At 38.2% G+C, this 26,161-nt stretch overlaps 1 protein-coding gene across 1 annotated transcript in view; it reads right to left on the bottom strand.

Moving 5' to 3' along the window:
- The window catches only part of luzp2 (leucine zipper protein 2), a 337,413-nt gene that overhangs the window by 3,411 nt on the left and 307,841 nt on the right, over positions 1 to 26,161 (bottom strand). The window contains exon 10 of the mRNA XM_002936503.2: positions 18,912 to 19,004. Within this exon, the coding sequence (XP_002936549.1) occupies positions 18,912 to 19,004 (93 nt within the window). The remainder of the gene's footprint in view (positions 1 to 18,911; positions 19,005 to 26,161) is intronic.

Below are 26,161 nucleotides of genomic sequence, written 5' to 3'. Positions count from 1 at the left end.
TGACATCCCAAATCTCACTCTTATTGTCCTTCAGGCTACAGTCTCCCATCCAATGATAGACAAGTAACCACTGCCCTAGTTTGGGAAGCACTATTGTCATTTTGCAGGTAAAAATAAATGCTACTGCACTTATCTTTGTTTAAATAAACTTTATTACATAAATTATTTTATTTTCCTTCTGCTGAAAGCAATGTTTGTATATGCTAACTGCAAGTAGAAGATAATACAGGAGCATGTGTAGGTTAGCTTGATAATATTATTTATTAGGTAAATCTGGGCTCTTTTTCTGGTTATTAACTGTTGTATATGGTTTACGATTTCATACATCTTGCTGTATAGTAGAAGAGCAATAGTAAATCAGATATGAACACTCCAAGCTCCTCTGGGTGTATTTGCATAAATGCTAGTACTACAAAATAGATCTTCAGATAAAGAATCTCAAGTTGTTTTTATTGTACATTATGTAGGAATATGCAGGAACTGCTTCGTTTTGAATTTCTTAAAGACAGGCTTTACTTAATTTCCCACATATACTTGTTAAATATTTATATTAACATAGGGGCATATTTACTAATCTACGAACGTCCGAAAAGCGTCTGAATGTGTTTTTTCCGTAATGATCGGTATTTTTGCGATTTTTTCGTTGGCGTCACAACTTTTCTCGTTGCCGTCGCGACTTTTCTGCGAATTGTCGGACGTTTTCGTCACCGTCACGACTTTTTTGCGAATTGTTGCGACTTTTTCGTCGGCGTCACGACTTTTTCGTCGGCGTCACAACTTTTTTGCGAATTGTCACGACTTTTTCGTCGCTGTCGCGAAAAAATCGGATTGGTTTTTCCGCCGTTTACAATTGCTCAATCCGAAAAAATCGCGACAGCAACGAAAAAGTCGCGCAAAATACAATAAAGTCATGACGGGCCAAAAAAATCATGCAAAATATGAAAAAAAACGCGACGGTGACGAAAAAGTCGCAAAATTTTCGTTTCCAATTCGATTTTTTTGGGATTCGTGTTTTAGTAAATGTGCCCCATAGTGTATGTACGGTGCAGTATATATTTTGTATATAGCTTTAAAAAGAGATAGATACTTCCAATAGAAGGACAATACAGACTATGCTACAAAATTACAGTCATTATCTGAGAATTAATTCTATTCTTCAAACCAACACAAAGGACTTTGAATAAGAAGTTATTTATAAGTATAGTATTATATTGACCTTTCTGCTGTGCAAATAGGGTGTCAAAATATGACAATGGGTGGGAAAGTTAGTCTTTATATAGTATGCTATAAAAAAAAATGTGATCGTTGTGTTTTCTTGAAATTTGGTTTAAATATTTCATGATATTTTAGCTGTTTTAGCTGTGAAATAAACTGTATTTTCATATCCTAGGATGGAGGCCTCAATGTCTAGGTTTTCCAGAAGGAGTCATAGGACTTATCAGGGAAGATAATGTGTGGAGCACACCACTTACACAATCCAATACTCTTCAAAGAATAAAGAACTGGTCTTGTACGGTGTGAGCAAAGGATCATTATTTTAGGGGAGAGCCCTTGTATTGACAGTTTGTCAATTAATCAGTTCCTTAGTTATTTGGCTGTAAAGACTAATGAATGAATTGCACCGGTCTGGTAATCTGCCCCAAGAAGCGAAATGTGGCCCTGCTAGCTAATGGTTGCTTATGGTTCTTAGCATTAAGTCTATGGGGTCATCAGTTTTCTTTCTTTTTTTTTTAATGACTTGTTGCAGATTCCATCATTCTTATTATAAACAGAAAAAGCAGCAATTGCCCAAATTGACTGTATATCAAGGTGTGTATTACAGTACCATAAAATACACCAAGCAATTTATAGTACAGGTATGGGGCCTATTATTCAGAATGCTTGGGATCCGCATAAGGGGCCTTTACATATTTTGGATCTCCAGACCTTAAGTCTACTAAATAAAATAAAATAATTAAACCCAATAGGATTGCCTGATTCCAATATGGATTAATTATATCTTAGCTGGGTTTAAGAACAAGGAACTGTTTTCTTAATAAAGGAAAAATGAAATCATTTTTAAAATTTGAATTATTTGATTAAAATCAGGTCTATAGGAGATGGCCTTTCTGGTTAATGTGGTCAGGGTAATGGATGCCATACCTGTATTACAGTGTTTTACATTAATTAATAATTTATAAGAAAATAATTCAACAAACAAGGGTCACAAAAAAACAAACAGATTCAGAGGGCCTTACTGGCTGCAGCTAGGGATGAGAGAATCTGTCCTATTTCGCTTTACCTAAAAATGAGAGAAACTACCGAAAAATTTGAGAAGCGGAGAAAAATTTGCAAAACGCGGTAAAACAGCGTTAGACTGGACCACCTGGAAAAAACCTGGTAGGCCCCGGCGGCCCAGGCCCAGTCCCTGTTGCCACTCCCCTGGCCACCGGTGTCCTCCCCTGACGCGTTTCACTTATGCTTGCTCAGGGGAGGAAGTCGGGCGGGTGGCGGGGGCCCCTGTGGGGGGGTTAGTGGAGCATGGGGGAGGTACACAGCCGGCAGGGACACCGTGGGTGTGTGGGGCCCCTGGGCCGGCAGCCCCAATGGGCCCTGCACCCCCCCATTCTGACCCTGGTAGCGCGAAAAAAACGCTCCCATTTTGACGCGACTGCACATATTTTGACAGGATCTACTGTAGCTGCTTCTAATATAATTTAATGGACCAGTGTAAACGTCTACACAGTCTATTTCCTTAAAAACAGATTGGGCCCCCAGGACATCTAGGTCAGGAATTAATATCTGCAAGAACCATTTCCATTTCCCACTCTTGTGTATAGAGTATTCCCTTTTAAATAATCCCATGCATATCCCTACACAATCCTTTATCGGACACACTATCATTTTGTATTTATAACTAGCTATTGACAACTAACCTTTCTTGCTTTACAGCTTCTACCTAATTAGCTCAAGAAACCTCAGCGCCTTCCTGAACTCAAGGACAGTCACTGGTATATTTTATATTTATTTATTTTAGCTCAGGGCATATAGGGTATTAAAACAAATAAAATAGTCAATAAATTGCTGGATTTTATGACCTTAGAAGTCAATGCAAAAACAAAACACGGAAGGAGAAAGATTATCAACATAAAACTGTCAGGGATCGCTATAGCCTTGTTTTTATATTTGGCTTCTCCTCCTCTGCATTTTCAGCAATGAAACAATATTAATTACTATTTCAGTGTAGAATAATTACTATTTCATAATAATGAAAATGTGGTCCGTTCGTACAGTGTAAATAAGCTACGTTGAAATGTTTTTGTTGATATGACAAGTAATGCATAGTAATTATGGAAAGAGATGCATATGTTGCTAAGAAACGTTTGTATCATCTATTCTGCTGCTCAAACCTCTAGGTCTTGGCATCAGCTGATGAATTTCTAAAAATGTAAAACAGTATGAGCATGAAAATAACTTGACGTAGTAACTGTTCACTTAGGCAGAGCAGACAGACAGGCTGAAACACACATTTTAAAGCAATTAGCTCTATGAAAACGCTGTGTGTCTCCACTATCCACAGCTATTGGCACTGTAGGAGTTAGTAATGCCTAAATTAATTAATGATGAGTGAATCTGTCCGGTTTCGCTTCGCCCAAAAAATTGTTAAACTTACAGAAGATTTGTGAAACGGCAAAACAATTTGCGAAACGGGGAAAATGTTGCACATCAAAAAAAAATTGTTGCACAATTCTGTTGATGAGAGACAATTCTTTTTGGTGTAAGACAATTCTTTTGACGCTTACGACAATACATTTTTGTTACGCGCGACAATACGCTTGACACTCAAGGCAATACGTTTGACGCTGGCAACAATTTTTGGACATGCAGTGAATTTTTCTGTTGAGGATTTTGTCGCCCGTTTTGCTAAAAATCTGCCAATGTTGAAAATGGCAAATCCACGCTTGCTGAATGTTTTCACCCATCACTAATAATAATCAATGGTAACTTTGTATGGCCAAACTCTGCAAAAGAACACAACAAAAGTGCTCAGTCTTTCCATAATTTGGATCTCCATACCTTAAGTCTACTTAGAAATCATTTAAACATGAAATAAACCCAATAGGATTGTTCTGCCCCAATAAGGGGTAATTATATCTTAGTTGGGATCAAGTACAGGTACTGTTTTATTATTACAGAGAAAAGGGAGTCATTTAACCATTAAATAAACCCAATAGGGCTGTTCTGCCCCAATAAGGGGTAATTATATCTTAGTTGGGATCAAGTACAGGTACTGTTTTATTATTACAGGAAAAAGGGAATCATTTAACCATTAAATAAACCCAATAGGGCTGTTCTGCCCCAATAAGGGGTAATTATATCTTAGTTGGGATCAAGTACAGGTACTGTTTAATTATTACAGGGAAAAGGGAATCATTTAACCATTAAATAAACCCAATAGGGCTGTTCTGCCCCCAATAAGGGGTAATTATATCTTAGTTGGGATCAAGTACAGGTACTGTTTTATTATTACAGAGAAAAGGGAATCATTTAACCATTAAATAAACCCAATAGGATTGTTCTGCCCCAATAAGGGGTAATTATATCTTAGTTGGGATCAAGTACAGGTACTGTTTTATTATTACAGAGAAAAGGGAATCATTTAACCATTAAATAAACCCAATAGGGCTGTTCTGCCCCCAATAAGGGGTAATTATATCTTAGTTGGGATCAAGTACAAGGTACTGTTTTATTATTACAGAGAAAAGGGAATCATTTAACCATGAAATAAACCCAATAGGGCTGTTCTGCCCCAATAAGGGATAGTTATATCTTAGTTGGGATCAAGTACAGGTACTGTTTTATTATTACAGAGAAAAGGGAATCATTTAACCATTAAATAAACCCAATAGGGCTGTTCTGCCCCAATAAGGGATAGTTATATCTTAGTTGGGATCAAGTACAGGTACTGTTTTATTATTACAGAGAAAAGGGAATCATTTAACCATTAAATAAACCCAATAGGACTGTTCTGCCCCCAATAAGGGGTAATTATATCTTAGTTGGGATCAAGTACAGGTACTGTTTTATTATTACAGAGAAAAGGGAGTCATTTAACCATTAAATAAACCCAATAGGGCTGTTCTGCCCCAATAAGGGGTAATTATATCTTAGTTGGGATCAAGTACAGGTACTGTTTTATTATTACAGAGAAAAGGGAGTCATTTAACCATTAAATAAACCCAATAGGGCTGTTCTGCCCCAATAAGGGGTAATTATATCTTAGTTGGGATCAAGTACAGGTACTGTTTTATTATTACAGGAAAAAGGGAATCATTTAACCATTAAATAAACCCAATAGGGCTGTTCTGCCCCAATAAGGGGTAATTATATCTTAGTTGGGATCAAGTACAGGTACTGTTTAATTATTACAGGGAAAAGGGAATCATTTAACCATTAAATAAACCCAATAGGGCTGTTCTGCCCCCAATAAGGGGTAATTATATCTTAGTTGGGATCAAGTACAGGTACTGTTTTATTATTACAGAGAAAAGGGAATCATTTAACCATTAAATAAACCCAATAGGATTGTTCTGCCCCAATAAGGGGTAATTATATCTTAGTTGGGATCAAGTACAGGTACTGTTTTATTATTACAGAGAAAAGGGAATCATTTAACCATTAAATAAACCCAATAGGGCTGTTCTGCCCCCAATAAGGGGTAATTATATCTTAGTTGGGATCAAGTACAAGGTACTGTTTTATTATTACAGAGAAAAGGGAATCATTTAACCATGAAATAAACCCAATAGGGCTGTTCTGCCCCAATAAGGGATAGTTATATCTTAGTTGGGATCAAGTACAGGTACTGTTTTATTATTACAGAGAAAAGGGAATCATTTAACCATTAAATAAACCCAATAGGGCTGTTCTGCCCCAATAAGGGATAGTTATATCTTAGTTGGGATCAAGTACAGGTACTGTTTTATTATTACAGAGAAAAGGGAATCATTTAACCATTAAATAAACCCAATAGGACTGTTCTGCCCCCAATAAGGGGTAATTATATCTTAGTTGGGATCAAGTACAAGGTACTGTTTTATTATTACAGAGAAAAGGGAATCATTTAACCATGAAATAAACCCAATAGGGCTGTTCTGCCCCAATAAGGGATAGTTATATCTTAGTTGGGATCAAGTACAAGGTACTGTTTTATTATTACAGAGAAAAGGGAATCATTTAACCATTAAATAAACCCAATAGGGCTGTTCTGCCCCCAGTAAGAGGTAATTATATCTTAGTTGGGAAAAAAGTCTATGGGAGATGGCTTTCTGGTAATTCTGAACATATTATGGACATATTATTATAACTTCATATGTTATTTGTGGCATGTTGCTCTTTATCTAAGTCTCATAAAATGCAAAACAGGTCTACTGGACTTTGCCATGTTCCCTCAGACATGTTCGTTATGTACTATCAATTCTATAGATTTTTTTCTCAAGGTTTATCATTTCAACAGTTTGTCTAATATGTGAATATGAAACCCACCAATTGGTTTCAACAGAGAAGATTATCTTTAGTGGAGCATTAGGGGGCACATTTACATTTGTAAAAAAAAAATTGACAGGTTTGATCTGTCAAGTACCATTGAGTCCCATGGAGGCTCAGAATAGTAGAGGAATAGAATAGTCAGTGACAGCCTGTTTTGACACACAGTTTCACCCAGCTTCAAGGGAAATTGAATCCCCTCATTGTTTTCCGTTTCACCCAGCTCCAAGGGGAAATTAATCCCCTCAATCTTTCCAGTTTCACCCAGCTTCAAGGGGAAGTTAATCCCCTCATTGTTTTCAGTTTCACCCAGCTTCAAGGGGAACTTAATCCCCCCTTTGTTTTCAGTTTCACCCAGCTTCAAGGGGAACTTAATCCCCTCTTTGTTTTCAGTTTCACCCAGCTTCAAGGAGAGCTTAACCCCCTCATTGTTTTCAGTTTCACCCAGTTTCAAGGGGAATTGAATCCCCTCATTGTTTTCAGTTTCACCCAGCTTCAAGGGGAATTGAATCCCCTCTTTGTTTGCAGTTTCACCCAGCTTCAAGGGGAACTTAATCCCCTCTTTGTTTGCAGTTTCACCCAGCTTCAAGGGGAATGTAATCCCCTCATTGTTTTCAGTTTCACCCAGCTTCAAGGGGAATTGAATCCCCTCATTGTTTTCAGTTTCACCCAGCTTCAAGGGGAACTTAATCCCCTCTTTGTTTGCAGTTTCACCCAGCTTCAAGGGGAGCTTAACCCCCTCATTGTTTTCAGTTTCACCCAGTTTCAAGGGGAATTGAATCCCCTCATTGTTTTCAGTTTCACCCAGCTTCAAGGGGAATGTAATCCCCTCATTGTTTTCAGTTTCACCCAGCTTCAAGGGGAATGTAATCCCCTCATTGTTTTCAGTTGCACCCAGCTTCAAGGGGAATGTAATCCCCTCATTGTTTCCAGTTTCACCCAGCTTCAAGGGGAATTTAATCCCCTCATTGTTTTCAGTTTCACCCAGCTTCAAGGGGAATTTAATCCCCTCATTGTTTGCAGTTTAACTCAGCTTCAAGGACACGTTTACCCCCTCATTGTTTTCAGTTTCACCCAGTTTCAAGGGGAATTTAATCCCCTCATTGTTTTCAGTTTCACCCAGCTTCAAGGGGAATTTAATCCCCTCATTGTTTTTAGTCTCACCCAGTTTCAAGGGAAACTTAAACCACATTTTTGTTTTTCAAGAATGAGTGGCAATACTCCTAAAATATAGAGGCTTAATCGAAACGAACATCCGTTTAAACTTGATTTTTGAATGTAAACTCATTCAAAATGATTCAAGCATTATCATGACATTTTATTAATACAGCAATGATTGAGTTTAATTCAAATTTATACCATGTCGAGTTTATACGACTTTCAAGGCCAGAAAAAAAAACGAATTTTATTAAATTAGCCGCTAAGTAATATAATTGAACACTTGCATTGTTTTTCTTTACAGTAATTTAACTAAGATTATTGAATAATACATTTACCTGCTAGTACATATATATTCTGTGGATGACAGTATTTTATAAAGTGACAATGGGAAACTAAACCAGGTTACAGATTAAGGCATTAATGTAATGTAAGCCGCCTGTCGGTGCTCTCTAAGGCCTAAGGAAATTGACTCAATTTCCCTGAGGTCCAAACATTCAATTAAATCACAAATGATTAGTATTGTTCCCGTGTCATTTGCAGAACTGTTCACAAAGGGGAAATAATTAAATGCGCATCTCAACTGACTTGCAATTCAGTATGGATTTAAAGTGTGTAGGCATGGTGTTTACAACACTGACATTAATGTTATTTTTAGAAGGGTTTTTCTTCCTACAGATGGAACGTTGGCTATCACAAATGATTTCCTAGGATATACAAGGAAACTGGATTGCTAGGGGTCGATTTGCCTCAGATGACTAAAAACAATATACAGATATAGGATAACTTATCCGGAAAACCCATTATCCAAAATGTTCCGAATTACAGGAAAGCTATCTCCCATAGACTCCATTATAAGCAAATAATTCTTATTTTTAAAAAAATGATTTCCTTTTTCTCTGTAATAATAAAACAGTACCTGTACTTGATCCCAACTAAGATATAATTACCCCTTATTGGGGGCAGAACAGCCCTATTGGGTTTATTTAATGGTTAAATGATTCCCTTTTCTCTGTAATAATAAAACAGTACCTGTACTTGATCCCAACTAAGATATAATTACCCCTTATTGTATTGAGTTTGTGTTTAAATCATTTTTTAGTAGTAAATGGAGATCCAAATTATGGAAAACCTCTTATCTGGAAAATCAAAGCCTAAGCCTAAACATTCTGGATATCAAGTCCCATGCATGTAATCCCTTTTTAAATACTTAGCCCAAAGTAATCAGATTAACCCTAAGGAACCCTGTTTAGAAAACCTTCATCATCACCAGTGTCAGACTTGGGGTGCAGGACCCACTGGGGATACTGCATCAGGAGCACCTGCACGCCCCAATGGGCCCCCATAGCAGTCTTCACACTGCCCCCGTAGGGGCCCCCACCACCCGTTCGACCCCCTCCCCCAATCGCTCATAAGTGAAACTTATCTTAAGCACATCAGGGAGAGAGATCGGCGAAACAGGGGACCGCTCTGAGGCCCACCAGGGCTGGGGTACACCGGGTTTTTTTTCCCAATGCCCCAGTGGCTTAGTGCTACCTTGGCCATTGCTCCATCTGTATCTACGGATACCTTCATAGAGGTAACTACTGTCAAGGTATTAGCATGAGCAGTGTTCAGTTATTAGCCTTCTATACATAGTAAAAAAAATTACCAATAAAAAAGAACTATTTACAATTGTTTTGAAGAGGAAAATAACAAGAAATTAAGCACACACTCTGGAGACAAGCTTACTGTTTGCTGGCTGAATATGCAAGAAAAATGTATAAAAGAATGGGAACCCCAAACATCACTGGTAATTTCATTCAAGTCAATGGCAGTAGTGATTAGCGAATTTTTTCACCCTGCATGGATTCGCAGCGAATTTCTGCATTTTGCCATTGACGACTTGTTTAGCGAAACTTCCATGAAAATTTGCCAGGGAAAAATTTGCTGCGGTCAAAATAAGTCACAGGCGTGTCAAATTGGGCGCGGTCACATAAAAATGGGCGTGGGAGACAAAAAAAAGATGCAAAAATAAGAGGCGGATGACAAAAAAGTTGCGCGGCACATGTGTTTCGCAGATTTATCGCTGTTTCGCAAATTTTCTTGTCGTTCCGTGAATTATATGGCAAAGTGAAACGGGACAGATTTGTTTTGATTAATTTTTCCATTGCAGAGTTACTGCTGGTTCTCTCTATGTTACATGGGTAATTTGCATTTGCTGATTAAATGATCAGGACTAGGTATAAGCCGGTGTCTTTGGACCAGTTTAAATTTGAACAAGCAACTCTCTGCCATATCCGTCTGCCAGGCTCAAACACAAGAGAATCATTGGGTGCACAGCAAGAGAAGTTGGGCAATTTTGAAGGACAGCAATTTTATGTACAATGTCAAGAGCTGGAAAACGGTGTTAAAACAATGTTATACAGAAGCAATAAAATAACTCTGGACTTCTCAGAGCTTTAAAATTCTGGATATCGCTGCTATCACTGACAGCCCAAATTAAACTACTATATAAAATGACTGTTCTACCTTGCTTGATCTTTCTGATTTCTCTCTCCAATTCCATATATCTTCTTCCTCGAAATAGACCCGAAGTACCAATGACATATACAGTACATTTCTCACTCAGTACAGACTTCGTTGAAACATATGTTTATATTTTATATAAACAAAAAGTCATTTTACAATACTAATTGCAATTGTCACTTTCAACCCATATTTCCATATTCTGACTTATTTTGCCGTTTCTCATGTGAGGGATCATACTCTGCACACTGACCTTATTTACTCCTCTTCAGACACCTTCTGTAATTCCTGTACAATCTCTCACACTATCTGCACAGCAAAACCATTAGCCATTGTCAGCTGTAACTATCTCATCTACCATGTATATAGTTCTACTTAGCGCCATTATATTGCAAAACTCTTTACATTCTATTTCATTACAATGGACACATAAAAGTTTGATTACTTTCATGTTACATATAGATACATAGTTACATAGGGTTGAAAAAAAGAGTCCATCAAGTTCAACCCTTCCAAGTAAACCCAGCACACACAACCTACTTACCAATCTATACACTCACATACTGTACATATACTATATATACCAACATCAATACAAATTGTAGATTTCAGTACAATAGCCTTGGATACTATGCTTGTTCAAGAACTCATCCAGGCCCCTCTTATAGGCATTAACAGAATCTGCCATTACCACATCCCTAGGAAGGGCATTCCCCAAGCTCACTGCCCTCACCGTGAAAAACCACCTACGCTGCTTCAAATGGAAGCTCTGTTCCTCTAATCTAAAGGGGTGGCCTCTGGTGTGTTGGTCGTTTTTATGGGGAAAAAGAACATCCCCCATCTGCCTATAATCCCCTCTAATGTACTTGTACAGAGTAATCATGTCCCCTTGAAAGAACCTCTTTCCTAGAGAAAACAACCCCAACCTCGACAGTCTCACCTCATAGCTTAAATCTCCATCCCCTTAACCAGTTTAGTTGCAGTCTCTGCACTCTCTCCAGCTCATTAATATCCTTCTGAAGGACTGGAGCCCAAAACTGCACTCCAATACAATGGACACATGAACGCAATCAAACCCCAACATTCAGTGTTTCAGGGCTAGAATGCTTACTGCTGGGCATCTGTTCCATTAATATATCACTGGGCTACTGATTTTTATTTGGCAATCCTGCATCTGACAATAAGTTGACATGAACCGGAAGGATCTGTAGCGTCAGTGACAGGAATGTAGTATGAAGTATGAAAAAATGGAACTACCCATTGACCAAAGATGAAGAACACATAAAAGGTTATTTACAATTACAGGGGCACAAGTGGAAGAGCACCCTAAGTGCTCATTCTAGGAGTACTTGCACGGTCCTTCATGCCCAGTACAAAGAGCAGCACCATGATACACATCTAAGCCTTGTACTTGAATGACTCACAAGGTAGAGCAGGTCAAGGGGACATCTATGTGCCTCCTCCACAGTCATGGCTGGATCCGAAGGCTGTGCTGAACTTGTAATGGAGCACAGAGACCTGTGATCATTTGCAAATGGCCAAAAAAAATGGCCGATTGTGACCTTTTTTGTTTACAAAAACACAAGTCTGAATGCTGTGTTCGGCTTCGCAAGTGAAGTAACTACCAAAGCCATGGCTAAATGAGAGACAGAAGAATCACTGACGGCATATGCGCCCAAACTAGCATTGTTTCTAAGTTAATTAAACCATTAAAATCACACCATGCTTTCATTTATGTGATCGAAGCACAACTACATAACTACAATGATTAGCTAGTAATGATGCTATGAAAGCCTAGGAAATTATTTAATTAACCAAGAGCATACTTCTTGGCTAGGATAATGATTAAAAGAAGTATATGAACTACATACTGGTGCCTGAGGTTGCATTACTATAGCACCATTGCTGGTACCATCCCTTACTTTTAATTGCTTTCATGTTCTTTGCATAAGACAAAAGCCGATTTGGGTGTCTGAACCCCAACAAGTGAAAAAGTCTAAAAGTGAAATTGTTTCCAGCTATATCACCAGCAAAGAAAAATAAGTGATAGAAAGGAAAGGAGATTTAGAATTATATGTGGATAAAGAAACAAGCACCATTCCATAGCCATAATTTAATTTGCAGTGGCAGTTCAGCATTTAGTTTGATGCAATCTTATAAGAAGTGGTCAATATTAAATCTCTTTATGGCTGCTACTGATATATACATCACGTCTCTTTGGCACTGTACGTTCAACTGGAAAGAATGTGTGTAGACAGCCCTAATCACTGTAAAACATAATCCTAGTAGAAAAGTTCAGAAAATTATTTTTTTCTTTAAAGAAAAAAATGAAAATGGCTAAAAATACAGGTATGGGATCCGTTATCCGGAAACCCGTTATCCAGAAAGCTCAGAATTACGGAAAGCCTGTCTCCCATACTGTAGACTCCATTTTAATCAAATAATTCAGACTTTTAAAATGTATTTCCTTTTTTTCTGTGATAATAAAACAAAACATTGTACTTGATCCCAACTAAGATATAATTACCCCTTATTGGGGCAGAACAGCCCTATTGGGTTTATTTAATGGTTAAATGATTCCCTTTTCTCTGTAATAATAAAACAGTACCTGTACTTGATCCCAACTAAGATATAATTACCCCTTATTGGGGCAGAACAGCCCTATTGGGTTTATTTCATGGTTAAATGATTCCCTTTTCTCTGTAATAATAAAACAGTACCTGTACTTGATCCCAACTAAGATATAATTACCCCTTATTGGGGGCAGAACAGCCCTATTGGGTTTATTTAATGGTTAAATGATTCCCTTTTCTCTGTAATAATAAAACAGTACCTGTACTTGATCCCAACTAAGATATAATTACCCCTTATTGGATGCAAATCAGTCCTATTGGGTTTAATTAATGTTTTATTATTTTTTTAGTAGACTTAAGGTATGGAGATCCAAATTATGGAAAAAAACTCTTATCTGGAATACCCTTGGTCCCGAGCATTCTGGATAATGGGTCCTATACCTGTACCATATTTTATATACTGAACTTAGTGCAGTATCAAAAGGTTGAACTTTTCTCCAACAGTAACTTCAAAGATGTCACAGGAGCTTAGAGCTTGGATTTTGTTAGGAGTGTCAGTGACTCAGCACATGCTCAGTTTGCTTGGGGAATCTGTATTGTCTATACAATGGCAATAGATCAAAATAGCATGCTCCATATTGACCACATCTGGATAAAGGTAGATGATGCAAATTTCTTAACCATCCTTTTTGATGGTTTTCCTGCATCTTCCTCTTCTAAAATACTGTATATCCATTTCAGCAACTGTTGCTACCAACCCACCTCCTCTTCTAAATGAGAGGTATATGTTGCATTCTGCTGGGATATTGTATAATATTCAGGAAGAAAACTGTACAGGGTGAGAGAGAAGCAGAAAAGAGACAGGGGTTGTTGTCAAAGAGGGCAGGGAGGTGTTCTGCGGAAGAGAGTTGCAGAAAGGGGAAGGGTTTGCTCCAAATTAACTACAACTACATAGTTCCTGCAGTGTCAGACTGGACCATCTCCTCTCCCCTAATTACAGCTGCAAATGAAAGGAGAATAGAATGGAGATATGAAGTATGCAGGGGAGGGGGTTGTAATGAAAACGCATGGAGGAGGACCCTTGTGTATCAAAGGAGGGTCCTTAAAGTTGCGGTCCTGGTGGGCCCTGGATACCCCAGTCTAACCTTGAGTGTCTGTGCCAAAAACAAATAGCGTAGAACAAATACAGTACAGGTATGGGACCAGTTATTCATAATCAGGATTTCTGAATATGGGGTCTTCCAGTAATTTGAATCCCCATACTAAAGAACTACAAAATTTTAATGTAAACATTACATAAACCCAACTGGATTTTTTTTGCCACCAACATGGATTTATCTAGTTAAGAAACCATCAAGTACGAGCTACTTGTGACATATATGATTTGTACAATTACTCCTGGTATTTAAAGCACGAATGAGTTGTAGGTGCATGTAATTTATAAAACATTAAAGAGATAATTACAATAATCCTTAACACAAGTGCTAGAGTACTAAAGGGGGCAAATAAATGGCTTCCGCTAATAAAGCACCGAGGCAATGTGTTGTTATCGATTTTGTTTTCCTGTTTTCTTTAATGTCAGTTTACGGAGGTGAACCTGGGATTACTTTATGTTCTACTGGAATTATAAAAAGAGACGAGGGAAGACATCAATCATTTCAACACAATCTTCATATTTATCTCTGGCATTTTACAGTTCTGTACAAACCATAAGAGAGACAGAAAATTGAAGTATTGTGTAATCTTGCGCCTGTGAGAAGGTCACACAGATTTTCCCTGAATTTATGATGTTCGCCTGATGGATTTAAGAAAAGGTCAAGCAATCTGGACTTGCTGTGAAAACACGGGCTATTTATAAAGGCATCTAGTGTCATCGCTTCTTACATCATTTTATTTGTGATTAATATTATTTAGGAGCTCTTTGACCATTCTAAACACAATTTATTTGATCCCAAGTTCACTTTGCCTCCCCTTTTTCATCCTCTGTTCCAGTCCCAAGAGACCAAGGCATCAGATAAGATAATAACAAGGATGTCAGGTTTGTAGATCTACAGTTCTAATGTGGCCTGTGTGTGTGCTTGCATTAAGGCTGCAGCTTTTCCATATTAGTGGTGTTGCCCACTTGTGTTTTTAAGCATTTTGTGATTTTATATATCAGGGATCCCCAAACTTTTATACCCGTGAGCCACATTCAAATGGGAAAAGTGTTGGCGAACAACACAAGCATGGAAAAGTTCCTGGGGGTGCAAATAAGAGCTATAATTGCCTATTTGGTAGCCCCCTATATGGACAGGCAGCCTACAGGGCTGTTTGGCTTTACACTGGGTTTTATGCCAAAACTTGCCTCCAAGCCAGAAATTCAAAAATAAGCACCTACTTTGATGCCTCTGTGAGCAACATCCAAGGGGGTGGGGAGCAACATGTTGCTCATGAACCACTGGTTGGAGATCACTAATATATATATATATATATATATATATATATATATATATATATATATATATATACAAAATTGCATCCCTTAGCGCTCAAATAAATATTATTTGTGCCCAGGGGTCTGTTGCTGTTGTCTCTGCAGTGAGAGCCGGATCAAAAATCCAATGCTCTATGCAGTGAGCAGCATCATGAGGCATAGCAAATATTGATGAGCAAATCCGTCCGGTTTCGCTTCACCAAAAAATTTGCAAATCTGCAGGGAAAGAAATGAGAAAAACCTCACGAAATATGGGTACCGCACAATTTTTTTTTATGCGTGCAAATTTTTTGACACAGCCACACCTTTTTTTGATGTAACTGCAAATTTTTCGCCAATTGCAAAATTCAGAATTCAACCGCAAGTCAATGTCTGGCGAAAAGATTTACTCATCACTAATGTTACATCCCCTATCTGCCTAGGGGATAGGCTGCACCTCATGTCACTCCCTACATTGCTCATCTGAATAACATGCAAGGTATGGGCAGGATGGATTAATGCCTGCGTTCCAATCCCTGCCCATTCCTCTTGGATTGACTGTTGCCCAACGCAAGCAGCACTTAATTCAAGGCATAGCCAAAGGTCTCTGCACTCCAAAAAATGGCACTGACTTTCTGCTCTCGTTGTTGGAATCTTTAGCTGCTCTGCCTCAGTCTAACTCTCATTTCTATTCCTGAGCTGCTTGACAGTCAGGTACTAACCCTACAGCTCTCCTCGTGGTGCCTCTAGCTGCTCTGCTGACTACCCTAAGCTTTACCTACTCTTAAATGCATAGCTGAAGGGCACAAGAACAGAAGTCTAGACATATTTCATAAAATATGTATCATAAAATATCACCAGCATGCCTGAAGCATGCTATGGAGCTCACATCCTCTAGCTAAGACATGACTGTGCAGATTTTGTATAAATCATACCTAATTTCTGGTTTAAAATGAGTTTGTGGGATTAAAAAAAAGTCAAACTCAGATATGGGGTCATATAGTTCAAGGACAGTTTAAGAATACTTAATTCAATAGTTTGCATAGTTGCATTTTTTTTACGGATCAAGTCATGTGTTTCATGCACTGTATGCTGAAGTATGTTGAAATAGAAAAATACATGTTGAACCCACAAAGCACACTTATTGCTGCCTGAGTCCTCTGTAAGAAGACCACCTTTCTTTCCTTCTATTCTGTACTCATGGCTTACATTATCAAACTTCCTTCTCTCAGCTCAAACTTTTCATGGCACAGCATGAGCTTGTACAGCTTGCTCCTCTCTCTCTCTCTCCCTCCCTCCTCCCTTCTCTCTCCTCCCCCTTCCCCTCAGTGAGAGTCAAGGCAGTGGGAGAGATGCAGGCAGGAAAGTGACATCAGACTAAGCTAGCATGGAAGTTGCTCTTGATGAGCCTCAAGAAAGGTGAAACCGGTCTGTAGTTGGGAATCTGATCAGCTATTATCCTGGCTTCTGCTTTAAAACCCAGTGGGTGAGCTTTAGCCTATAGGATAAACCCATGTAAATGGGATTTTTTTTAGGTGTTTTGAATTAATTCCCAGAATTCCTTTTGTTTACTTGTATCTGTATGAGACAGTCTCCTCAACCTTAATGATTTGTTTGTGAAACCACACGGTTTTCTCTTATACAGATAAAAGCCTCTGGGGCTGTTTACTCAGGTATGGTAAAGCATTGTACAGAATAAATATAGCGTTCTACCTTGCTCTATTGCAGCTGATCTATTGGAAATAAACTTAGTAGCTTTTCCTCTCCTTTAACTATTTTGAGTGGCTAATTTATTTAATCTCTTTGCCTAAATTAGAGAAAATGGTAGCCAAAATCAGGTTCTGTTTTTTTTTTTTCTATCCATTTTTTATTTTTCTATAAAAATTGAGATTAAAAAATTTTAATTCTTCCATCTAAAATTTGTTGAGATGTTATAAAAGTCAATGAAAGCAAGTGTTAATTTTCCTCTATTGTGGAGAAACAAAGTAAAACAAAGTAACAATAACAATAACATTGTAGAATCATGGAGCCATCGTTTTTGGGGTTTTTTTGGCTGCCGGGTCAGTGACCTCCATTTGAAAAGCTGGAAGGAGTTAGAAGAGAAGGGCAAATAATTGAAAAACTATAAAAAATGAAGACGAGTTGAAAAAGTTGTCAAGAATTTTTCCAGTTGTTTTAGACTTAATTCTTCTAGATAGTGATGAGTGAATCTGTCCCGTTTCGCTTTGCCGAAAAATTTGCGAAATGTTACTGACACACAACATTTTCGGCATTTCACGGCAATTTTTTTGGCAAAGAGAAACGTCACAGATTCGCTCATCACTATCTAGTAGAATTAAGTCTAAAACAACTGGAAAATTTCTTGACACCTTTTCAACTGGTCTTCATTTTTTATAGTTTTTCATTTATTTGCCCTCTTTAATTTTTTTGACGTGGGCGCCATTTTTTTTGTCCTATTTCTGACGCAACCGCACCTGTTTTTTCCCCACCGCGCCTATTTTTGATGCAACATTGCCCATTTTGATGCGACTGTGACTTTTTTTTGACGCCCAACAAATTTTTTGCAGCGGATTTTTGATGAAGTTTTGCAAAACAATTCGCCAATGGCGAAATGTAAAAATTTGCTACGAATCCATGCCTGGTGAAAAAATGTGTTCATCACTACTGGCATCTTTTTTCGCCCATCACTACTACTAGATACTGTGTATAATGACCTGGATGAATGAGAATCTTCATACTAAGGGGCAGATTTATCAAATCTGAGATTAGAGCTCACCACAGAAAAATCCACCTACTTTCTATTCATTCCTATGGGATTTTTAAAAGCTTATTTTATTAATGGGTGAAAGTTACAGTTCACCATTTAATAAATACTCTTCCGAAAATCCCATTTTTTTGTGATGAGCTCAAGGGGGAGATTCACTAAGACCTGAACGCTCCGAGCATATTGTTGCCGTTTTTTTTGCGCGCTCCCGACTTTTTCGTGCGGCAGCGAGAAAAATTCGGAAAGGCTCTGCCGCTGTTTACAATGGTCGGTACGAAAATTTTGTGACTTTCAGATCACCAATACGATATTATCGTGAGTAATACGATTTTTTCGTAAGCATTTTCGGGATATTTGCGATCTTCAGAAATTTTCGTTTCCAATCTGAATTTTTCCCATTTGTGATTCGTATTCGTGGATTAGTAAATCTGCCCCTAGGTCTCACATTTTGATAAATCTGGCCCTAAAAGTCAACCACCCCTTTAGGGCTAAAAAAGTTACCATATAGAGCCAGCATTTGGATCACAGACCATTTAAACAGGAACATTTGAAGGTGTACTAAAAAAATAATGATTTTGGAAAAATCCAACAGAAGGGGGCAAATTTATCAAAATGTGAGTTTAGAGCTTAATACATAAAAACTTGCCCATGTTCTATTCATTCCTATGAGATTTTTAGAAGTATATTTATGAATGGGTGAAAGTTAGAACTCACTATTTGATAAATATGCTTCTAAAAATCCCATAGGAATGAATAGAGCATGGGTGAGTTTTTATGTATAAAGCTCCAAATTTACATTTTGATAAATCTGCCCCAAGAAGTTGATTTGCAATTGAACAATGTAAACTCAGCAACATAGGTGTGACAGATGGAGATTCATATGGATCAACATGCAGAACATTCCCTGTTGTTGTGGAACTGGTGCACTTACATTGTGCGAGTTGCAGTTCTTGTCATGTTGATATTCTTTCCTTGACAGTTCGCTGGAATTTGAGCTTGTATTAAATGAAACGCTTCTTGGGATCTGTATGAGAGGCAAGCAGAAAAAGAAGCTCAGTGTCGGGTATATTTTCATAACCCAGCTACACGGTAGAAAATATTTCATTTCAAGGAGTTTGCTCATACTATTTCCTATGATTCTATGCAATCAGCTGGCAATAAGGGTTAGTGGAATAGGAAGAAGGGATGAGGAAATTATCCAAATGTTATGTTTTTGTCAATTGTATGAATTTAGACTGATTTGGTGTCAATTAGCATTGTCATTCCTATGAATGAATTACAAAGGGTTTTTTTTAATCGATTGCTCATCGTTACTAATTATATACATAGTACCACACATTTCTGCAGCAATTGTCAGAGATATACACGGGGTCGGACTGGGGGGTGCAGGGCCCACCGGGGCTCCCGGCCCAGGGGGGCTGCAGGTGCCCCAGCCAGCCATATCCCCTAACTTCCCCCCCCGCCGGGGCCCACCGGGATTTTGCTTGGTGTCCCGGCGGCCCAGTCCGACCCTGGATATACATGATTTACATCAGTCTTTTCCCCAAGGGAGCTTACAATCTAAGGTTCATATCACATTCATGCACACGGGGCAATTCTTCATCAGGACCCAATTAACCTGCCTGTATGTTTTTGTAGTGGGGAGGGGGTAACCAGAGTACCTGGAGGAAACGCACAAAGAAAATGTGCTAACCACTGAGCCACCATGCTGCCCATTATAGAGCTGAAATTCTGAGAACAACCCCAGCCAACATCACAAGCCTCCATCCCCTCACAGCCTTTTGAAGTCATCCTTTTTATCCCTAAGGTCCTTAATAATTATGGCCAATACCTAGCAATAACATACAAACTGTTTTGGCTGTCATCTGTTTTAAGACACATCTGTCCCACAGAGGTTGTAGCCTAGTTTTTGGCATGTTAAGTGTTAGTAGATAAGGTAATGGCTAAGTAAATAAGGTAATGTAGAGATTCAGCTTTAGGAAGTAGGTTTAGTCATTCCTGGACACAATCCCCAGAATACAGAAGATATAATTCCTTCTCATATCTCATAATTCCTTCTCATATCAAGTCTTTCTAAGCCTGTTTAGCCATAAATATTAGTATATCTTGCCCCTAAAACTACTGGGCCTTGGGATGCAATCAATTTCAAGCTTCCCCTATTTACCTTTATTAGTGAAGACTGCCTATTGAAATGACCAATTTTATGCATAGCAAAGAATGTATTTCTAAACAGAAGTCAGATTAGATTAGAGATCAAAATGTTGACATCTTCTATTTGTATCTGTTTTATAATGAACTGCCACAAAGGTAAGCATTGCTCTACAAGGTGCAAACAGGGGTAGAAATTAAACATTGAGAATATCTATAAGGAAGTGCTAAGCCATATTTAGATATAGGACAATAATACAAGTATGTGACCTGTAATGCAGAATACTCGGAACCTGAGTTTGGATCTCCATACCTTACGTCTTCTAAAAATGTATTTAAACACTAGCTAAACCCATTAGGATTATTCTGCATTAAAATCTTTGAAGTATTTGAATAAAATGGATTCTATGGGAGATGGCCTTTCCATAATTCAGAGCTTTCTGGATAGCAGGTTTCTGGATAAAGGATCCCTTACCAGTACCAGTTCAATACAGTTTACATAAAATATGTAATAGTTAGCGATGGGCGAAATGTTTCGGCAGGCATGGATTCGCAGCGAATTTCTGCGTTTCGCCACTGTCGGATTGTTTTGTGAAACAGATGGAAAAATTTGCTGCGGAAAAATTCGCCGCACATCCAAAAATTGTTGCCGGCATCAAAAAAGAATAGTCGCGGGTGTCAAAAGAATAGCCGCACGACTAAATAATAGCCACGGGCGACAAAAGAATAGCCACGCGACAAACTAATAGCCGTGCGACAAAATATTAGCCGCGGGCGACAAAATAATAGCCATGAGACAAAATATTAGCCGCGGGCGACAAAATAATAGCCATGAGACAAAATAATAGCCGCAGGCGACGAAACAATAGCTGCGGGCGACAAAATAATAGCCGCGGGTGATGAAACAATAGCCGCGCTACAAAATAGTAGCCGCAGGCGACAAAAGAATAGTCACGGACGTTTTGCGAATTTTTCGCCGTTACACGGATCTTTTGAAAAATTCTCGAATTTTTCAGTGAAGCGAAACGGAACAGATTCGCTCATCACTAGTAATAGCTGGTAATAACTAGTAGCTTTAGGTTACATAAAGGGACAATGCTAAGTTATATAGAGAGACTTGTACAATTTGGGGTGGGATACAAGCCAAGTTATAGAATGTGTATTTTAGAGGGGTAGCATTGTTGGGGGTACAGACAATACTGAACAAATGAATAGGAAGCTCTTGGTATATCTTGATAACATTAACAATGAGCTGCTTAGAAATGTACATTTGAACAATACTTTGCATGAATACGTAATTCCCTATTGATATTTTCCAAATCTTGATTAAACGGCATAAACTATCCTGTTTCTCTTTCTGTGTGATACAGTCTCAAGCTGTCCGTTGGGAAGCAGAAAAAAAAAAATGATCCAAACTTGGCCTGGCAGCTGATGAAACTATCAATCTAGAATATTTTCCTGCAATGACACATTTTATTGCAATGTTTTAGTTGTGAGCATTTTTCATCTGGGTCCACTTAATCTGAAAAAGCCCGGTGGCTTTCTATGGCAATTGTTCGAGATACCTGTAGCTTTTATTTCTCAAATAGTGATTTTTACTGCTTGCCTACAGTTTGTGATCTCTTTATTTTATTTATCCTTTATTATATGGTAGCACCGACATGTTTACAGAGATTGCTCCTCAGTTGCCCCAAAGGAGACTACATACACACACTAGACATGTCAATAAGAAGCCATTTAATGGCTTGTATGTTTTTGGAATGGAATATATGGACCCACACAGACTCAGACTCCTTAGATTTAAAGCTATTGTTGGAGTTAAATTCTAAGCACCACACTGTCCAAGTTTTAGTTGAACCTTGCTGTTTATTTCCATGTTTATTTAACTACTAGAGCAGTGATCCCCAACCAGTGGCTTGTACCCAGTTTTTCCAATTTGGTAAACAGGGAAGGATTCTTTAAGATTGATATGGCGATTGGCCAATCACTGATCGCCATGCCCCCATGATGGTGTGACCCACCCCTGTGATGTCAAACCCCGCCTCCCTGCCCGGAGTATTGTTTCCCCATGAATGTCCTATTCCAAACAACGTTGCAGTTGGTATTTATTATTATTATTATTATTATTATTAGTGATTAGCGAATCTCTCCCATTTCATTTCGTGACAAATTAGTGAAACTACAGGACAATTTGGGAAATGATAAAAAATTGTGAAACACGGGTGTTGCCTGACTTTCTTTTTTTTTTTTACATGTCCACACCCATTCTGAAGTGGCCATGCCTATTTTGCTGTGACCGCACCCATTTTTCTCTGACTGCACCCATTTTGATGCCACTGCAACTTTTTGGGATGTGCAACAAATTTTTGTTGTGGTGAATTTTCACGAAATTATTCGCCAGTGGCGAAATGTGGAAAATTGCGGCTAATCTATGCCTAGCGGAAAAAATTGCTCATCTCTATTTATTATTTATTATAGTTTTTGAATTACTTGCCTTCTTCTTCTATTTCTTTCCAGACTGCAAATGGGGGTCTGACCCGAGCAGCTAAAAAACTATTGCTCCGTGAGCTTACAATTGTATTATTATTCTTACTTTTCTTATGTTTCTATTCAGGCCTCTTCTTAGTCATATTCCAGTCTCTCATTCTAACCGCTGCATGGTTGCTAAGGTAAACAAGGCCCTAGCAACCAGATAGCTGCTGAGATATCAAAATAGAGAGCTGTTAAACAAATAAAACCTAAGTTAAAGATGAAAAACCCCTTTAACACTGTAGTCGGGGCAGTCATTTTGGGTTTGATAAAGTTTTTATTTCTAAATGCTGAAATCTTTAATTGGTTGTTTTCCCTGTATTTACAGTACAGGTATGGGATCCCTTATCCGGAAACCCGTTATCCAGAAAGCTCCGAATTACGGAAAGCCCGTCTCCCATAGACTCCATTTTAATCTAATAATTCAGAATTTTAAAACTGATTTTCTTTTTCTCTGTAATAATAAAACAGTACCTTGTACTTGATCCCAAATAAAATATAAATAATCCTTATTGGATGTAAAACAATCCTATTGGGTTTAATGAATGTTTTATTGATTGTTTAGTAGACTTAAGGTATGGAGATCCAAATTACGGAAAGACCCATTATCCGGAATACCCTCTGTCCCGAGCATTCTGGATAACGGGTCCCATACCTGTATATAGTAGCCTAACTGTTTCTCACTGCGGTATAGCTGTTCCTCTCACTACACTCCATGCTTATTTGTGTATTTTCCTTTACCCACAATGTTTCCATTTTACACCTGTTCTATCTCTTTGTCTATCTATTGCCTGCAAATCACAGTGCAGTATCTCTCCTAACGTTTCATATTCTCTGTGTGACGCACAAGCCTAGATTCATAACAAATTTTATACTATTGATACCTGGAAAATATCCTACAAAACAGAAGATGGTGCTGAAGGTATGGGTCAGATGACTCCTAGGGGCATATTTATAAAGATGTATACAAATTGTGTTCAAATAGACTAATACTATGATGATAATACTATAATGGACTATGATGTGTGAAAGTGGCCACTTAACTGGAGAGAATTTTGACAAAATCTTTTGGAGTCAATGGGAGACTGAAATTACTTTACAACTGAGTTGTATTTAGCTCTGCAATAGCATTTGCTAAATAAGCTCCTTCTCGTTATGCTACAACTATTTTTTTTTAACCAGAACACATTCCATAATTAGTGATGGGCGAAATGTTTTGCCAGGCATGGATTCACGGATTCGCGAATTTCCGCGTTTCGCCATTGGCGGATTGTTTTGCAAAACGGATGAAAAAATTTGCCGTGGAAAAATTTGGCGCACGTCCAAAAATTGTCATGGGCGACAAAAGAATAGCCACGCAACAAAAGAATAGCCGCGGGTGACAAATGAATAGCCGCGAAACGGAAAAATAGCCGCGGGCGACAATTTTTTTGATGCACGTAATTTTTGCCATTTCGCAAATTTTTCGCCATTTTGCGAATCTTTTGAGAGATTCGGAAAATTGTCGGCGAAGCGAAACAAGACAGATTCGCTCATCACTATCCATAATTCTAGCACAGATTTGCAAAGGGAATTGCCATGACTGAAACTACTAATTTCACAGCAAAACTTTGCCAAGTGAAAAACTTTGCTCATCTTTATACATCAGACACCATTATTATTATCACTTATTTATAAAGCGCCAACATATCCCGCAGCGCTGTACAATAAGTGGGTTGCATACATTGGACATACAGAGTAACATATAAAGCAATCAATAACCGATACAAGAGGGGAAGAATAATGATGAGCGAATCTGTTCCGTTTCGCTTCGCCGAAAAATTCGCGAATCTTTCAAAAGATCCACGAAACGGCGAAAATGTCGTGCGACAAAAAAAATTGTCGCCCGCGGCTATTATTTTGTTGCGCGGCTATTGTTTCGTCGCCCGCGGCTATTGAAGAACCATTTTGAAGAACCTCTAAAGACCCCAAATTATTCTCTCCCCAGTTATTCATCTTCTCACGTGGACATGGTATGAGTGTCCTTAGATCAAAGTGCACCTATGAATGTCCAGTTATACCCCCTTCATTTATATTAATGAGACATTATTCCTGCTACGTGCGTTGCTTTATCTACAGGCACATTAATCCTGTAACACTGCTGCTGTTGAAGGAAATCATTCTCTAGCTGCATCACAAATAATACGCTACTGAGCTGAGATATTATTGGGATATTACTCTCTTCTTGTATTCTGGACATTAATAGCCTAGAGATGGAAATGGATTTGTAAACTAATGAAGGTTAATTGGCAAAGTACTGAAAAGGAACTGCCCATTTATCTTGCATTGTACAGAAATATGATTATCTTCTGTGGCTACATTTCTTTCTTTCTTTCTTTCTATAGTCTATATGAAGAAAGAGCCTACTTAATCCTAGAAACTGTCCTACAAAAACGAGTACTACACTATTCTGTATAAGAAAGCAAGAAATAAATAACACTTTAAAGCCTCCTCGTCTTTATCCCTCCACTCCCTTATTTATATCTCTTTAATCCTCATCTTGTTTCACTGTAAGTCCAGTTCTGGGCCCAAATTGGAACATAGCTCTTGTTCCCAGCACCCACACAAATACGAAAGCCATGGAGGCAGGGAGCCTATGATTGAAAGCTCTAATTTATAACACTTTTGAGAGATTAGACCTAGGTAGCCTGATCCTCTAACTGGCTGAGCTCTAAGGGAAGATTAGTTGGGTTTTATCTATTCAGACAAGAACTCCAAGAAAGGAAAATTCGCCAAATCTCCTGGTAGAGGAACAGAACTAATTGACAGACAGCTGAGTATTATTTATATGTATGTATGTATGTATGTATGTATGTATGTATGTATGTATGTATGTGTATGTAAGTATGTATGCATGTATGTATGTATGCATAGTTTTTGTAGTGCTAATTATGAGTGTAGTATAGTATAGTAAAACAAATGGTACATTAAAAAAATACAATAATAGAGCTTTTAATTTATATACTGTTGATATCCTTACACATGTAAGTAAATAGACATTATCCAAGGCTTGTTTACTGCAGGAACTTGACTTGCTATGATTCTATAATTGCTTAAATATACAACTAATAATTAGTTGCAATAAATAGGTTGCATATTTATTGAGCAAACTATGTTACAGCATGTAGTTGTAGTATATACTGTATTTTATAGGCACCACCCCTTTAAAGATTTGGATAAAGAAGGACAATACATAATGTAAAAACATTAACAGGGGGGTTTACAATTCCTAAGGGTGGGGGAGGGAGTTCTTATGCATTCTTGTGGAAGGGGGGAGCAGGAGAGAGGAGAGAGCTGCACAGACTCTGGCCCCAGGAATGAAGGATTTTTCTGAGAGAGGAAGTCTGATACCAAAGTACATGTGTACAGAAAAGAAGACAAGTAATGGTGTTTCTTTTGAAAGAGGACTCAGAGCAGCTTTTCTGTGAGTACATATGGCTCTACAGGTATGGGACCCATTATCCA

This window comes from Xenopus tropicalis, chromosome 4 (genome assembly GCF_000004195.4).
Source record: "Xenopus tropicalis strain Nigerian chromosome 4, UCB_Xtro_10.0, whole genome shotgun sequence".
Taxonomy (NCBI): Eukaryota; Metazoa; Chordata; class Amphibia; order Anura; family Pipidae; genus Xenopus; species Xenopus tropicalis.
This window is presented reverse-complemented; position numbering and strand designations above follow the sequence as displayed.